The 17,036-nt window shown below is 51.9% G+C and overlaps 1 protein-coding gene across 3 annotated transcripts in view; it reads left to right on the top strand.

The window, feature by feature from the left end:
- Positions 1-552: 552 nt before the first annotated feature.
- The window catches only part of RBM19 (RNA binding motif protein 19), a 127,942-nt gene continuing 111,458 nt past the window's right edge, over positions 553-17,036 (top strand). For all 3 annotated transcript variants that reach the window (XM_033408747.2, XM_033408751.2, XM_049697605.1), the window contains exons 1-12: positions 553-711; positions 2,896-3,078; positions 3,457-3,582; positions 3,765-3,803; positions 4,085-4,277; positions 5,478-5,686; positions 7,472-7,552; positions 11,923-12,001; positions 12,938-13,009; positions 14,245-14,448; positions 15,808-15,938; positions 16,750-16,871. In XM_033408747.2, coding sequence (XP_033264638.1) covers positions 676-711; positions 2,896-3,078; positions 3,457-3,582; positions 3,765-3,803; positions 4,085-4,277; positions 5,478-5,686; positions 7,472-7,552; positions 11,923-12,001; positions 12,938-13,009; positions 14,245-14,448; positions 15,808-15,938; positions 16,750-16,871 — 1,475 coding nt within the window. In that variant the 5' untranslated portion in view covers positions 553-675. The remainder of the gene's footprint in view (positions 712-2,895; positions 3,079-3,456; positions 3,583-3,764; positions 3,804-4,084; positions 4,278-5,477; positions 5,687-7,471; positions 7,553-11,922; positions 12,002-12,937; positions 13,010-14,244; positions 14,449-15,807; positions 15,939-16,749; positions 16,872-17,036) is intronic.

Below are 17,036 nucleotides of genomic sequence, written 5' to 3'. Positions count from 1 at the left end.
AGGGGACACGGGTTCGTGCCCCGGTCCGGGAAGATCCCACATGCCGCGGAGCGGCTGGGCCCGTGAGCCGTGGCCGCTGAGCCTGCGCGTCTGTGCTCCACAACGGGAGAGGCCCCGTAGAGGCCGCGGCAGTGAGAGGCGTACCGCAAAAAAAAAAAAAAAAAAAAGATTACTGCTAATCACAGAAACAGACATCTCGAGTTAATGATTTTAGCACTTTTAGTGTGGGAAGATGCAAGAGCCTAGGCTCATTGAAATTATTCCTTTGATTGCATCTTAACTATCTTGGCCAGGATCCTGTTTAAATACAGGAAATGGCTAAAACGATTTCCGAGCCTAAGCAGAGCTAAAACGCTGTTCTGCCTACGGGCAATCCCCCGCCAATGTTAGGGACCAGCGGCCCCTGGCGGCCTGGCCACTACGTTGGTCTCTCCAGGCGCCGCCAAACAGCCCGTGCCTGCGCAGAATGCAAGCGCTCAGGCCCACCCCTTGGAGGGTGTAACTTCCTTGGGTTGCTCTCTTTGGCCACGCCTACTTCCGGGGCGGGCTACGCCTGGAGCACGTGACTTGGTTCCGGCTTGCGGAAGATGGCGGCGCCCAGAGCCGTAGCGTGAAATTTGGTGGTGGTAGTCGCAGGCCATTCGTGCTGGAATCACAACAGTGGGACCGTGCGCCATGTCGCGACTGATCGTGAAGAACCTCCCAGATGGGGTGAGTGCAGAGCCTGGACTTGAGAATCTGAAATTGGGACCAGCTAGGAGCTGGAGGTTGGGAGGGAGGTGCCTGGGGAGAACTGAGGGGCTTTCGATCTCGGGAAGGATTCCCGGAGGATTCAGAGCCCGAAAGGGGCTTCTCGGCAGATTCCCCGTTGCCATTTGGGAGAGAGGGACAGTGCCTGCTCAGGGTTTCACAGCCGGCCCGATGGTACGTGATCCCAGCCAGACACCTCCTTCCCCGGGACATGCCAGCCCCCACGCTGTGTCGAATGCCTTGCTCCCACAGCCCTCTTGTCAGTCGCTTTTTTGGGTTGACTCGTGACTGGGTCAGACACTGCGCCTGTATCCCTCTCCCACTGGGCACACTGTCTGGGAGGAAAGTGGGGAGCAATAGACTGAGGACCTGCGTTCCAGTTCCCACTCCCGCCTTTAGAAAAGGTAGGAATAGATAGTCTAAGAAAACTGAGTGAGTGTGCAGGGCTTTAAGCAACTTATCCAGTAAGTGGGGAGGGGTGCCCCAGTCGTACTTGTCTCCGCCTAGAGTCCGCACAGAACTTGGCACGTGGTAGGCATCCAGTAAATACATGCTGAATGAAAGAGTGAAGAAATAGTTGAATGCGTGGTGTCAGACGGTTAGTGCATTGTGCCCAAGTGAATCATCCGTACCTATTTCACTATGACTTTTCTTGGATAGAGAGCCCCTACACGACTGGTGTGGCCAGTATACTCATTCCCAGAATACAAAATGTGCCGTTTGGACGGTATGAGAGATCTTGTGTACTCCTTAGAAAGAGTGAGAACATAAAACCATTTCTGTTTCATTGTTGTGGTTTTTTAACTTTACCTTCCCCCCCCCCGGCGGATGGGGGGGCACCTATCATACGATTTTTAAAATTCAGTATAAAACGAGAAGCACAGTCTTTTGTTCCATCCTATCCTCCATCTCTCTCCAGGAGTAACCATCTTTACAGCTTGCATCTCTTGACAAGTTCCTCATCTCAAAACCCTTAATGTAATTACATAGTAAGCTCTCAAAGCGTTAGCTACTACTACTACTGTTATTAACTCTTTCATTCATCAAACAAGACGTGCAATGGTAAGAGACACAGCCATACTGAGAAGCAAAATGAGATGGTAGTGGAGAGGGGAAGGAAGGGTAGCCATGCTAAAATCCTCATCCATCAGAGTGAGGCATCAGGAGACGCTATCTAAAGCTGTCGGATGGATCAATCGTAGATATTTTTTAAGTGTACTATTTAGAATAAATGATGGAAGAATTAAAAACAATAAGTAACAGGCTGGAGGGAAGGGATAGTTAGGGAGTTTAGGGTTGACATGTACACACTGCTATATTTAAAACAGATGACCAACAAGGACCTACCGTATAGCCCCGGGAGCTCTGCTTAGTGTTACGTGGCAGGCTGGATGGGAAGGGAGTTTGGGGGAGAATGGATACGTGCATATGTATGGCTGAGTCACTGTGCTGTGCACCTGAAACTGTCACAACATTGTTAATCGGCTATACTCTAATATAAAATAAAAAGTTTTAAAAAGCCAATAAATAGCAGAGACTAGAAGGGAGAAATAGATGACGTAGGTTTCTTATTTTTCATAGTGGGAGTCAGCAGATAGTCCTTGGGTAAATAAGCCAAGAAATGAAAGTGAGAGCTCAGTATAGGGACATAGAGCCATGCTTATGAGGAGTCCTAAAAGCAAGCTATAAAGATAGCTTGAGAGATCTTGTGTACTCCTTGTGGTAGAAAGGATACTCCTTTGTACCACAATTAGCAGGCACTGTGTAGTTTACCATTTCCTTAGTTCACACATCACTGTGACAGGCATTTATTAGGTGTCTACTATGCAGCAGCCAGGATGCTGGGCTGCTTGTACGATGGGTCTCAGCCTCCTAGCAGCCCACAGGATAGAAAGATTTCAGTGCAGTCATTCTGAGTCTTGGTTTCCTTATCAATGAAGTGGGGAAGGGCCTTGCTCAAGGTCACACAGCGAGTAAGTGTTGGAGCCAGAGCTGGAACCGGGTCCAGCTACAACGCATGCTCTGCAACCGCCCCTTCTAAGGTCACCTCTGGGGAATCCCAGGGCCTCAGGTTTCCAGCCCTTTTTGTCCCCTTGGCTCTGAGGGCTCCCCGGCCCCCCCCCCATCGTCCCCCTTCCACCCTAGATGAAGGAGGAGCGTTTCCGGCAGCTGTTCACCGCCTTCGGCACACTGACAGACTGCAGCCTCAAGTTCACCAAAGGCGGCAAGTTCCGCAGGTTCGGCTTCATCGGCTTCAAGTCCGAGGAGGAGGCCCAAACAGCGCTGAACCATTTCAACAAGAGTTTTATCGACATGTCCCGGATCACGGTGAGTGGGTGTGAATCTCGCCCTCTCCTGCCTGTCAACAGCGACCCACTGGCTCTTTCTTTACATGCTCAAGTCCAAAGCCTGTCCCCTTCCAGACCGTGGCATCTTTGGTCTTCCTCACAGTTCTCAAGCTCCCACGCTTGTGAATCCCCTGCAGCGTTTGCGGAAACAGTTTCCCCGGAGTTTCTGATTCTGTACGCTGGGGGAGGGAATCCAAGAATTTGCACGTGTCACGGGCTTACAGGTGATGGTGATGCTGCTGGTCCCAGGATGAGAAGCGCTGGTCTCCATTATTCATCCACTCGCCCAGTCAGTGGCTGAATTGCCTGTGCCGGGTGTGGTGGCAGGTGTCATCATCCCCCTCTCTGTCCCTCGCAGGTAGAGTTCTGCAAGTCGTTTGGGGACCCGACAAAGCCCCGAGCCTGGAGCAAGCATGCCCAGAAAACAAGCCAATCCAAGCCCCCTCCGAAAGACAAAGACTCCATCTCCCCAGAAACTAAGAAGGTGCGTGGATGGGCACTCCTGGCTGCATCCGGGTGTCAGCAGGGTGGTCACCCCGGGAAGGCAGGGGAGGGGGAGGGACCTGAGAATCCCTCTCGGATGGTTCCCGAAAGCAGCCCTTCCAGGGCAGTGCGTTTCCATCTCCTTTCGTCGTGACCCTCACCACCTGTGCCTTCTGTTTTTAGGATGACAAGAAGAAAAAGGTAGCAGGTGAACTGGAGAAGGTGAGTCTGTCCTGGTGACAAGCGGAAGGCGGGCGGCGAGGGCGGGCCCGGCAGTCAGTGCCTTGCCATGGCTGTGGCTCCTTGGTCTTTCTGTCTGATGAAGAGTCCACGCCGCCCTCCCTGGGACTGACCCAGCTGGCCCCAGAGGTCCTCTAGACACTGGGGGAAATGGCCTCGGAAGATGTGCTTACCCTCTGAAGAGTTAGCAAGGGTGAGCCCTGCCTGAGCCTTCTCTGCCTGTTCTCCCTCCTTCCTGCTTCCCTGCCACCCGGCACCTGCAGCTGAGGGAAGATAACGAGTTCCAGGAGTTCCTGTCAGTTCACCAGAAGCGGACGCAGGTGGCCACCTGGGCGAATGATGCCCTGGACGTTGAGCCCTCGAAAGGGAAGAACAACTTGGCTGAAGACTACCTGAACTTCGACTCCGACTCAGGGCAGGAGAGTGAGGAGGAGGGAGCCGGAGAGGCCCCGGAAGGTAAGGGTGTGGCCCCTACCTGAGTGCGTGCCCTGCAGCGCCTGGGCCTGTGCACACGTGACCTGGGGCCCCTCCGCGCCGGGCCCAGGAGACTGCGAGTCAGACGCTGCCCCGTGGAGCAGTGATTATCCCGCCTGCGGGTACGTCGGCTTTGACCGATCCTGGTTCCTTATTCAGTCAGTTGATTACTCACTCAGATATTGATTGAGCACCAACTGTATGCCATGCGCTATTTCAGGCATTGGGGATATAGGAGTGAGCAAAAGACAGGGAATCCTGCCCCCGTGGAGCTGTCGCCCTGCTTGGGGAGAGAAACAATAAAGACATTGGTCTCCTATTTAGTATATGATGTGAATACTGGTGCTGCAGGGAGAAAGCAGGAAAGGGAGGAATGTAGGAAAGGGGGACGGGAGAGTCACCGGGGAAGGCCTCCGAGGAGGTGGCCCTTGAGCACAGGACTGAGGGGGTGAATCTCTGTCCTCAGAAGGGGGTCACAGTGTCATGGGGGGGCGTGTGGACCTGTGAGCGACTGTGGCTCAGCCTGGTGAGTGCCGTGGTCGTGGGGTGGGAATCGCCTTTGGTTAAAAGATGAGGGAATGAATTTAACGTTGAGTTTTATGGCTGGTAAAGTCTCTGCAAAGCTGGGATCCGAAGGACTCACTGGGAGTTGGTGCGACTCAGAAGGGATGGGGTGAGAGAAGGGGTTCCAGGCAGAGGGAACGGCATGGCAAAGGCACAGAGGGAAGGAAAAACAGGAACTTGGAGGGGGGTTCCACATGGCTCAGGGTGGCTGCAGCAATGGGAGCCGGTGAGAAGCCAGTGAGCTCACCGGGCCCGACGAGGAGTTTGGGTTTCACCCTGAGAGCATCTGGGAGCCCCTGGTGTGTTTTGATCGAGGAGTGAGAGTCCTCTCTGTAGGCTCAAAAAAGTCACGCAGCCTCGCAGTTGGCGAGGCTGGTGAGGGAACCCCGAAGTTCTCAGTGTGTAGCACGGAAACTGTCAAAACTCCATCAGTTTCTCCCCACTTGACGGTATTTATTCAAGGACCTACTGGGGACTGGCTGCTTGGCACGGGGCCCCTGGTCACCTCAGGCTTGGCACCTTATGTGCCACCCACCGGTCACACCCCCATGCTGTCTGCCTCCAGCCCTCTCGTTTGCTCACAACCGTCACCGGCTCCCAACCTCTCCGTTTTTCCAGAGGAAGACAGCAGCCTCGAACCCAAGGCAGCCACACGGAAGGAGCTGTCGGACATGGATTACCTGAAATCCAAGGTGGTGGAGGCCGAGTCGCCATCCTCAGAGGAGAGTGAAGATGAAGCCGTGAACTGCGAGGAAGGGAGCGAGGCCGAGGAAGAGGGTTCCTGCACCCCCGCCGCCCAGCAGGACAGGGAGGCGGCCCGAGCCGAGGTGCGTGTGCATCGGGGTGAGCTTGGGAGCCTGGGGAGGGAGGAGGTCTGCTTGGCCCTCGCCCACGTTCCCTGCAGCCCCTTTGTCGGGGCCTGTAACATCGGGGAAAGACAGCTCAGCAGCCCAGAGACCTGTCTTCAGGTCTCGGTACTGCTGCCTGCTTGCTGTGTGACCCTGGGCAAGCATCTTCCCTCTCTGAATTTATTTCCTGTCGCTAACGCAGAGGCTGCCTGCCCCTCTTGACTTGGGGGGGAGGGGGGCGTAAATGAGCGGAAAAAGTATCCCAAGCATATTGTACTTCGTAGTTACTAGCAAAGTAGACAGGTGTGAGCCCGTAATCAACAATAATGGATGAAATTAATTGAGCACTTACTGCATGTGAGGTTCAGTACCTGGCATGTCATTTGTTGTTGAATCTCATGGGAATCTTGGGGGATGGGGATTCTTGTCCCCTTTTACAGGTGAGGAAACTGAGGCCCAGAGAAAGGAAGTGCCTCGCTCAAGGTTTCGGCTGGGAAGCGGTGGGGTCAGCACCCAGACCCAGGTCTGCTGGGCTCTGGAGTCTAGGTCATAAACGTGGGTGCTTCCTCTGGGGATGGCCGCCCCGTCTTCCACCCGGGGGTCCGCTCTGCTTAGGGCAGCTTCACACATCCTTTGGGTCTTCATTCCTTCATCTCCCTCCTCCTCTTTCTCCTTCCCCCTCTCCCTCCGTTCATTCTCTTTCCCTTCTAATTGCCATCTCCTGTCCTTTTCTCCTAGAAATTCTGAAGAGGTAGTCGAGTGTGGCTAAGTCAGGGAGCCGTGGGTTCACATCCCAGCCCTGACGTGGAGTGGCCGTGGGGTGGGGTGAGGCGCTTCTCTCTGGGCCTCTGACCTGACGTGGAGTGGCCGTGGGGTGGGGTGAGGCGCTTCTCTCTGGGCCTCTGACCTGACGTGGAGTGGCCGTGGGGTGGGGTGAGGCGCTTCTCTCTGGGCCTCTGACCTGACGTGGAGTGGCCGTGGGGTGGGGTGAGGCGCTTCTCTCTGGGCCTCTGATCTTCGTCATGTGAGGTGATGCTCGGCAGAGCACTGGTCTCTGTGTCCAGTTTCCAAAACCCCTGCACCTGGGTGTGCACTGGAAATCAGAAGCTCCAGGTTTCAGGGAGATACCCCATAACTTACATGGGTCCATAAAAGCACAGGACTGTTTCTGCAGTGAAGCTAGAAATGATTGCTCATCTACTTGGGGAAGACGTAAACCCTAAATTGTGACGTAACAGCTCAGAGTGGGCTTTGCCGGCAAATGAGTCTAAGTCAGGGCAGGTTTTGTTACCAAACGAATTAACCAAAAGATTAGGTTTCTCAGAGCTGTTTCGATTCTAAAACTACAGAAGACGTCCCAAACCCTGTAAGATTGTTTTAAAGATTCAGGAGGACAGCTGTGTCTGCAAAGTGCACAACATCTGGCACAGAATACGCCCTACATAAGTGGTAGCAAATGTCACCATACCTCAGGGCTCCTTCCCAGGCTCTGCCCCTCCGTGTGCCTGGCGCCCCTGTGAGCAGACCCCCAGCGAGCCGGCCTGTGGTTCTGGCCCTCATCTCAGGGGCACGTGGAGGCTTGGCACCTCCTACCGCAGGCTCTGGCCAGACTCTGCCTCCTTGGCAGGCACGATGCTTCCGGCATTGCCAGCTGGCCCTGGCGCCAGGGGCCTTGCAGCGTTCACTGCGACGCCCGGGTCGGCACCTCCTGCGGCTGCGCCAGGGAGCTCACTGTGGCCGTTTCTGTTCTTTGCCATCACTCAGACCGAGACACCAGCCAACCAGAAGGAACGCACCACCACCCACACCGTGAAGCTGCGGGGAGCCCCGTTCAATGTCACAGAGGTACGCGCCAGTAACGGGGCGGGGTGAGGAGCCCCCGGGGAGCAGGAGACAAGGGTGAGGGTCCCAGGAGCCTCTGCTGCACGGGAGCCTCAGGATCAGCTGAGGACTTCAGCCGGAGGGAACTGGGGGCCAGAACAACTGACACACAGGATCTCGGGCATCGTCACGGTCGGGAAACAGGGCCGCCTATATGAGACCAGGAAGGACTGGTCTCAGTCACCAGTCATCTATGCTAGGGGCGGGCATACTTCTGCTGAAAAATTAAAAAGGACCAGCTAGTGAATACTCAGGGCTTTGTGATCAGTATGGTCTGTGTTACGACTACTCAACCCTGCTGTCGCAGCACAGAGGCAGCCCGAGGTGAGAGGTGGCCAAATAGGCCTGGCTGTGTGCCAATAAAGCTTTATTTACAGAAGCAGGCAGTGGGCCACGTTTGGCCTGCGTACTGTAGTTTGCTGACTCTGGGTCTACACAGGAGAGAACACTTTGTCAATTTCCCTCCTCATGAAAGTAGTAGAAGTTCAGCCTAGGAAATGTTTTTTAATGTAGCTAAACAACAAGAAGTAAAAATTACCTATCACTCTATAAATTGCCAAGCAAACTGTGTTGAGAGAGAAGTGCTAACCAGATGGGGTACCAGGATGCAGAGCTAATTACCTACAGGTCTGATTACTATAGGAGTAAAGACTGTCCCAGGCAAACTGGAGCAAGCCCCCCTCAATCCCCCACGTCTATATCCCATACACTGACAACCAGTAATGAATTCTCAGTATATCTTCTTAGACATCTTTTTCTTTGTATAGAAACGTTGACCTGTGTTTTTCTTTTTTTTTTTTTAATTAATTAATTAAATTATCTTTGGTTGCGTTGGGTCTTCATTACTGCGCCTGGGCTTTCTCTAGTTGCGGTGAGAGGGGGCTACTCTTCGTGGCGGTGCGCGGGCTTCTAATTGCGGTGGCTTCTCTTGTTGTGGAGCACGGGCTCTAGGCACGTGGACTTCAGTAGTTGTGGCACGCGGGCTCAGTAGTCGTGACTCGCGGGCTCTAGAGTACAGGCTCAGTAGTTGTGGCGCATGGGCTTAGTTGCTCTGCGGCATGTGGGATCTTCCCGGACCAGGGCTTGACCTGTGTCCCCTACGTTGGCAGGCAGATTCTTAATCACTGCACCACCAGGGAAGTCCTGTGTCTTTTCTTTTTAAAAAGCAATCCTACAGTAGGAACTATTTTGAAACTCTTTTCCTCCCTCATCACATTATGTCATAAATATCTCTGAATAGTGAATATCTGCTACAGCATCATTTTTCACGTTGCATGCTATTCTTTACTCTGGACACACTGTGTTACACTCACCCAACCTCCTAAATTGAGACGTGGGGATTGTTTCCAGTCTTCTGCTGATTTGAATAATAATGCAGTCAGCGCATTTCTTGAGATCAGAGGTCAACAGATGTTTTTCTATCAACATCATTTAGTGCATATTTTAGGCTTTGTGAGCTATATGGGCTATTGCACTTTTTTTTTTTTTTTTTGATAATCCTTGGAAAATGTAAAAACTATTAGCTTGCAGGCCGTGGGCAATATTTGGCCTGTGGGCTATCGTTTGCCAACCCTTGCTCCAGATAAGTACTGTATTAAGCACATCCATGTATTCAGTACATTTTTAAGTCTTTGATACAGAGTGCCAGTTGCCCTCTGGAAGCCTGGCCAGTTTATACTCCCTTAGCAGAGAATGAGAGTGCACATTTTTGTGAACCCTGGGTATTAATCTTTATGAATGTGACAGGTCAAAATGGTATCTCATTTTGATTTATATTTTCAATGATTAGTGAGGTCGATCATTCTTTCACGTCTGTGTATCATGTGTGTATCCTCTTTCGGAAAGTGCCTGATTATATTTTATGCTCTTTTTTTCTCAAAGTACTCACCTTTTTTGAGTCTGTATATTTGCTAATTATTTTTTTAAATAAAACTTAATCGCATTTCGGAGTAACAAGCATTTGGGTTCTGCTGGACTATCTAAATTGTCTGCTAATATAGAGTCAGAGTTCTGTCAGTACCAACCATGCAGAAAATCATGTGCTTCAGTGGGGACGGGGGACATTAGATGGACTATTGCAAATAAATACATGAAAAATGATCACTTTTTTCCACAAACAGTAACAGAAAATGTAATGGAAAAACAGATTACTTTTATGAAAGAGAAAGAAAAAAAGGAAGGAAGGAAGGGAAGGAAGAAACGAAAAGACAGTCTATTTCTAGATATTCTAATGAAAATTATGTATTGGGGACTTTATAGGTATTCTAATAAAAAATTTATAGTTTCTATATAAAGAAAATGTTCAATTCCACTGAGGGATATAAACGAATGCTAACATAAATGTAAAGCCATACATTCTTAGAAAGTAAAAATGCCAGTTCCTCCCTAATTAGCGAATAAATGAGTAAATTCAGTGGGATCACAGAGTTTCGTCAGGATTGGGGGAGTGGGGGTGGGATCCCGGAGAACAGCTGGGAACATGCTGTGGGATTAGACCCTTCCCCTGCAAGATGTTGAAACATGTTTTAAAGCTACAGTAATTAAAACAGTTTGGTTCAGGTGAAGCTGTTCACAGGTTAATTCAATAGAATCGAATTCGGAAATAGACTCACATATGTATAAGCATCTAATTTAGGATAGGGTGTCTCATATCAATGAAGAGAAAAGAGATTTTTCTATAAATAGTAATGGGACAACCAGTTAACTTATGTGAAGAAAAAAAAAAGGTGGAGCCCCGCCTTACTCCTCATAGCAAGCTAAATTTCAGATGCATCAAGGATTTAAGATAAAAAACAGACAATAAGAGTTCTAGGAGAAAGCATTGAATTTACTTGTAATCTTGGAATGAAGAATGCTTTTCTGTATTCCGTATCCTGTAATAAACCGTAACGGAAAAGAATATGAAAAAGTGTATGTATACATACACATATATACATGTATGTACACACACATATGCGTATACACATACATATATATATACACATATAACCGAATTGCTTTTCTGTACACCAGAAACTAACACAACATTGTAAATCACTATACTTCAATTAAAAAAAAAAAGAATGCCTTTCTAAGCAGTTTGCAGAACTTGGTAGTCATAAGAAAAAGATGGATTAATTGACTAGATAACATTTAAAACTTCTCTAAGGCAACTTTTTGTCATAAAGTCAAAAGACAAACAGACATGTATAACACAAACAACAGACAAAAACCTGCTTCTTTCATTTACAAATAGGTAAGTAGATATTGGGACCTACGTATGACCCAATAGAAAAGTGGACGAAAGATAGGAGGTCTTCTAAGAGAAAGGATTCAAATGGCTGGGAAATATGCCTGAGTTCACTCATAATTAAAGAAATACAGAGCAAAACAGGAAGGTTACATTTTTGCAGAAATTTTTTAAGTTCAGTAATAAATTGTTTCACGCACTGTTGGGGGAAGTTTGCGGTGAAGCCTTTTGGAAGGCAATCTGGAAGCATCAGTCAGAATTTAAAATATACGTACGTACCTTTGACCTAGCAGTTACCTTGCTGGGAATTTGCACTAGAGGCGAATCAGCCAGGTACACCAAGAGGTCAGTGCAAGAATGTTCATTGCCGCATTTTCTAATTCTTATTTTATTTATAAATTAATGTATTAATTTATGTCATTTTATTTATAAAAACAAAAAACTGGAAACAACCTCTACGCTATATCACTAGAGAAATGGTTAAATTAGCGGGTCTCAGCTGGGGAAAGTCCCCCCCCCACCCCTATCAGGGAACACTTGGCCCCGTCTGGAGTGCCAACAAGGTGATCTGGGCCTTGCAGTTAGGACCATTTTTGTTTTCTTCTTGGGGCTTTTCAGCATTTGCTAAATTTTTTACTCTCTGTGTTTGTGCATTTTTTAAAAAGAGTTTAAATCACCCTCACGTCCAAAAAATAGAGAAGTAGTTAAGAAAATTGGGAACCATCTACAACAGTACTCTATGTGTATCATCCCCGTGAAGTAACATGGACAAATAATCGTGCTTTGATGAGACGTGAAGAAAGCTGGGTTTAACCCCAATTAAGTAAAAGGTAGTTGGGAAAAAAAGATCAGAAGCAGTACCTTAAAATACCAATGGTGCCATTACTATTCTGTATTTACACTCCTTGTTTCTTCTCCAACTTAAAAAAAAATTTCTTTTCCAAGGCGGTTTTAATTTACGATGGAGAAAATGTGTATAATTTAGAGGAAAGAGAGAGACTACAAAAGATGGAACACTTTGGTGTCCTTTCTGAATTCAGAAATTTGACCCATGTTTCTTTATTCGGTTTGCACTTTTGGGAAAAAACTTTTCTTCTCCTCACAGAAAAATGTCATGGAATTCCTGGCACCCCTGAAACCGGTGGCCATTCGAATAGTGAGAAATGCCCATGGAAACAAAACAGGTAAGGTCTGGGCTGTTTCGAGGGGGCTGGAGAGGCAGATGCTAGAGCTGGAAGGTTGGGGCAGTGGAACTGTGGAGGTGTTTGGAGGGCAGCTACTTTCTTTCCTATTTGTGGTCCCCACTTCTGTGGATGTGGTGAAAGTGCTCAGGACAGGGGTCTGCCTCTTGTCCCCTGCCGCTGGCAGCCTAGTGTGAGGTTTTCACCTGTGCAGGCAGGGCCCAGCCCCCAGGCCTGGGGGCTCAGTAATGACTGCGGCCTTCAGCCCAGATGCAGGGGCCCACCGGGGGCTCAAAGCAAGGGGAGGCCGTGATCAGATTCAGGATGGTCCCCTGGCTGGTGAGGGAAGGGTCCAGGGGCAGGGCCCAAGGACAGGTGGGCTGGGTGGGGGCTTTTGCACCCCCCCCAAGGGAGGGTCTTGTGATAGAGACCAAAACCCACAGGCTTTGGCGCAGGTTATGGCACTGCCACGCGTTAGCTGTGTGTCCGTGCGCATGTCACTTAACTCCTAGAAAAGTGGGGAGGCGAGGTCTCTCGTGTTTAGGGAAGACTCCACATGCTCGTCTGTGCAAGTCAGGGCCGCGGGCACTGACGGGCAGTCACTGTGGAGGTGGCCCCTTGGTGCCAAGCTGGGTTGCAGCACCGCACCCACAGGCATTTGTCCAGAGAAGGTCAAAGAGCAGGCACTGGTCAGGACAGGGTGAGGCTGGGAGGCAGGCCAAGGCCCTCCCGTTTCCGAACGCTGCCTACAAAGGGAAATTTGCCTGGGGGGCATCAGGGAGTGTCTGCATTTTGGAGATTGGGCGAAAAGTACAGGTTCCCCCCCCCCTTTCTGCTCAGATTCCCCCAAACACCTAGCACAGTGTGGGTGTTCCTCCGTGACTCCCACGATTGTCTGCAGGGCCTGCAGCCCTTACCTTTGTCGTGGTCCTTTCACAGGGTACGTCTTTGTGGATTTCAGCAGTGAAGAGGAAGTGAGGAAAGCTCTGAAATGCAACAGGGAATACATGGGTAAGGGTGCTGGGCGGCCCCACGCCACGTGGTGGCAGGGGTTCGCTCATTCAGTTGCTCTGTAAGGTTATATTGAGGGCCTGCCGTGTGCCTGCCGGGCACTGCCCTGGGCACGGAGGATACAGCCGTGAGCAGAACAGACCAAAGCCCCCGCCCTCCTGGGGCAGAGATTAGGCTAAGTTTCCTGTAGAGGAAACTGACATCGAGAGGGGAGAGACAGGCGGTAACCAGAGGGGCCGTGCTGTGGACAGATGCAGGAGAGGGCTGGGATTGGAGGAGGCGCATTTTTTTTTTTTTTTTTTTTTGCGGTACGTGGGCCTCTCACTGTTGTGGCCTCTCCCGTTGCGGAGCACAGGCTCCGGACGCGCAGGCTCAGCGGCCATGGCTCACGGGCCCAGCCGCTCCACGGCATGTGGGATCTTCCCGGACCGGGGCACGAACCCGTGTCCCCTGCATCAGCAGGCGGACTCTCAACCACTGCGCCACCACGGAAGCCCCAAGGAGGAGGCGCATTTTAAACAGGATCGTGTCAGCTTGGGCCACACTAAGCCGGCGACATTGGAACAAAAGCCAGAGGGGTAAAGGGAGCCTGCTCTGGCTTTGTGGAGCGGGGCCGTTCCAGTACAGGGAACAGCAAGTACAGGGTCTGGAGCTGGGAGGTCACCTGAACAAGATATCCAAGGACGTGCTCTTTGGCCTGTCCCTGGTATGGACAGGTGATTCAGGTCCAGCCATTGACCCCTTGTGAAGACACAAGTTCTGTTAGGGAAGAGGAGAAACCTAAGCAGTCTTACTAGCAAGTCAGGTGGTAGGTGTTTATTGAGCACCTGCTGTGTGCATGTGGAGGTGATGGTGGTGGTGGTCGTGGTCTAATCAGGAGCCCGGGGCAATGCACGGACGCAGTTCAGCAGCAGCACAAGGTGGCTCTTCAGGGTTGGGCTGTCACGTGAGATGATTCCCAGGGCAGTGCCAGGGGCCGTGCCCTGGAATTGGGAGGATGCAGCCCCACGGGCCAGGCGGCCCAGGCAGGCTCCCCCCTGAGCTAAAGCCGAGCTCGCAGGATAAGTGAGATTGAAGCCTGGCTTTGGCTGGGGCCACCACCCTGGTTAACAGAGCCTGGTGTCTGGCGCTGTCACCAGCCACCTTCACCATGGCTTCCGGAAGGCAGCAACAGAGTCTGGAAGCTGGCAGGTTCCGGGCCTCCCCCGGGGCCCTGACTGCCTCTCCTTGTGCAGGTGGACGCTACATCGAGGTGTTTAGGGAAAAGAACGTCCCCGCAGCCAAGGTGCCCCCAGAGAATAGCGCCAAACCCTGGCAAGGCCGGACACTCGGGGAGCATGAAGAGGAAGAGGACCTGGCCGACTCTGGGAGGCTCTTTGTGCGAAACCTGCCCTACACCAGCTCCGAGGAAGACCTGGAGAAGCTCTTCTCCAAATACGGTAGGGGCGTGGCCTCCGGCTCACCACAGGCACCTGCAGCGGGTGGTGCGAGTCCCCATGTGCCTCCTGCAGCTCTTGACCTTGGGCTAATGACGGCCCCCTCTGGCCTCAGTTTTCTCATCCATAAAATGGGCCTCACCATCTCTGAGCTGCTGTGAAGATTCAAACAGTATGTAGACAGCAGAACTCGAAGTCCTAGATGGCATCACAGGCACCTTTCGTGGTCTGAACCCAGACTCCCTTAGCTTTCATCACTAAACTCAGAACTGACGGGGTTTGGGTACAGTTTTCTGAGATGTCCCTGGTATCTGAACCCTTGCTCTGCTCTTGGAAGCCCACTCACTGTGTGTGTTGATATGAAGTGCTCCCCAGTCTGAACTCTGCTGTCTAAATAGTCTTGCTCTCCAGACCGAGCATCCGGATGCGTTCGCTAGTGAGGGCCGTTTTCATTGTTGTCGTGGTTGCTAGCTTTATTTTGCAGGACACAGACTTGAAGGCCTGTAGTTCACCTTGGCACATGGAGCTGTGCTTGTTTGTAGGGTCGTGGTTGTTGAAGGGAAGGAAGTTAGGGCTCAGAATGGCAGGGCGAGGTCCCCTGGAGCGTCTCCCCGCTTCTCTTCGGAGACCAGTTGTGGGTTGCAGGGGATCCGAGCTCAGCCGAGTGCTTGTCTTCTGGACAAGGAGGCCCTGAGTAGGATTCTGCGATCAGGCAAATTGGTGTCACCTCCTGGCCTGTGTCCTGCTGTCCTGTCGCCAGATCTTCCCGCACAGGCTGGTGCCCTGGTTTACGTGGCAGGGCCGGGCACTGGAGAGGGGGTCGTCAATAGACTCGAAGTATCCATCCGGGAAGATAAAGCCGGGAAGGAGGACTTGGTCTGAACACTCTGGTGTTCAGAGTGGAAGGTGTGTACTTTAATGTGAGCATCATAATAATATCCCAGCAGACACTTCTGTGGCCCTACGTCACCAGCAGGCACTGTTTAGTACATGACACGTATTAGTGCGTTTAACCCTCCCTGCCGTCCTCCGAGCTGGGTATTCTTAACGATACCATTTTACAGATGAGAAGCCTGAGGCCCGTAAAACCCTGTGGCTTGCCCGAGGCCACACGTATAGTATGTGATGCAGGAGGGTCCAGGCCAGACACCTCTGCTCTCAGAATAGACACACGAAGGGTTGTGGAAGGACACCCTGACCCATGAGGGGGTCTCACGGCAGCCCCTTGCCACCTTCTGTCCTGGGCCAAGCGGCGGCAGCAGCTCCACGCTCTCCCTGGTTAAAACCCATAGCTTGACTAGTGCCCAGAGTTTTCTCACCCAGCTCTGGCCTGCAGGACACTGACACCCTTCCTACCCTCAGGTCCCCTGTCTGAGCTGCATTACCCCATCGACAGCCTGACCAAGAAGCCCAAGGGCTTTGCCTTCGTCACCTTCATGTTCCCGGAGCACGCTGTGAAGGCCTACGCGGAGGTGGATGGGCAGGTGTTCCAGGTGATGGCCCGTGGGGTGGCGGGCGGCTGCCGGGCCCAGGTGATGGGGAGAGGCTGTGGGCGTGGGCGTGTGTGCGCAGGCACGAAACCACACCCACGCGTCTAGGGAAGCACACCTGATGCACGTGAAGCTGCCTCCTGATCTGAGCTGCCTCCAGGGGCAGGGTCTGCTCTGTCCTGTTCACGGGTCTATCGTTAGCCCCTAGAGGAGCACCTGGCCCATAGTGAGCCCTTAAAAAGTGTCTGTGGATTAAATGAACATGCTCTCTCAAAATACCACTTGGAAGAGGAAGGAGTAAGGAAAGAAAGAGTTTTGACCCAGTCATTGAAATGGCCACAGTAGAATGTAAGAAACGCTGCTTTCTTCCAGATACCGTGCTTAGCACACAAGCCGAAGCCCCAGGCTGCCTCGCCTCCCTTTCCTGTTCGTTCGTTCGTTCGTTCATTCATGATTTATTGATCCCCTGTGACTGCAGGCTGAACCTGGCTCCTGCCCGCGTGGAGCTCACACCCTCACAGGGACAGAGTCGGGTGGGGAGCCCTGCAGGTGTCACTTACAAACCGATCAGCGTCCTCTGTGAAGCTTTGTCAGGTGGCCCCCGTCACAAAGTCAGGCCCCTGTGCCACATGGCCAGGCCCCCGTTCTGGGTTCAGGGCGGCCTCGTGGGCATCCTGCCCGAGGTCCCCGTCTTGCGACAAGGGTCTCAGTGCTGGGTCCAGCCCCCTCGTGGAGAGGCCGACATACCCGGGGCAGGATGTAGAAGCGCCTGCCCCCTTCCTGTCTTTACCCCCTTCCCCTCGTCCTCCTCCAGGGCAGGATGCTCCACGTGTTACCATCCACCATCAAGAAGGAGGCCAGCGAGGACGCAGACGCCCCAGGATCATCGTCTTACAAGAAGAAGAAAGAGTCAAAAGACAAAGCCAACAGCTCCAGGTCCATACCTGCCTCTGACCCAGGCTTTGGCTGCCCTCGCCCCTCCTTGCCTAGCTGCCAGGGTACCCTGACTCCTCGTGGTGGCTTTAGCCCCTCATCCATAACTTTGCTGAGCCTCAGTTTCCTCATCTGCAAAATGGGAAGAATCAGTGGTGCCTCACTTTT

The sequence above is a fragment of the Orcinus orca genome, chromosome 15 (assembly GCF_937001465.1).
Source record: "Orcinus orca chromosome 15, mOrcOrc1.1, whole genome shotgun sequence".
In the NCBI taxonomy this organism is placed as follows: domain Eukaryota; kingdom Metazoa; phylum Chordata; class Mammalia; order Artiodactyla; family Delphinidae; genus Orcinus; species Orcinus orca.
This window is presented reverse-complemented; position numbering and strand designations above follow the sequence as displayed.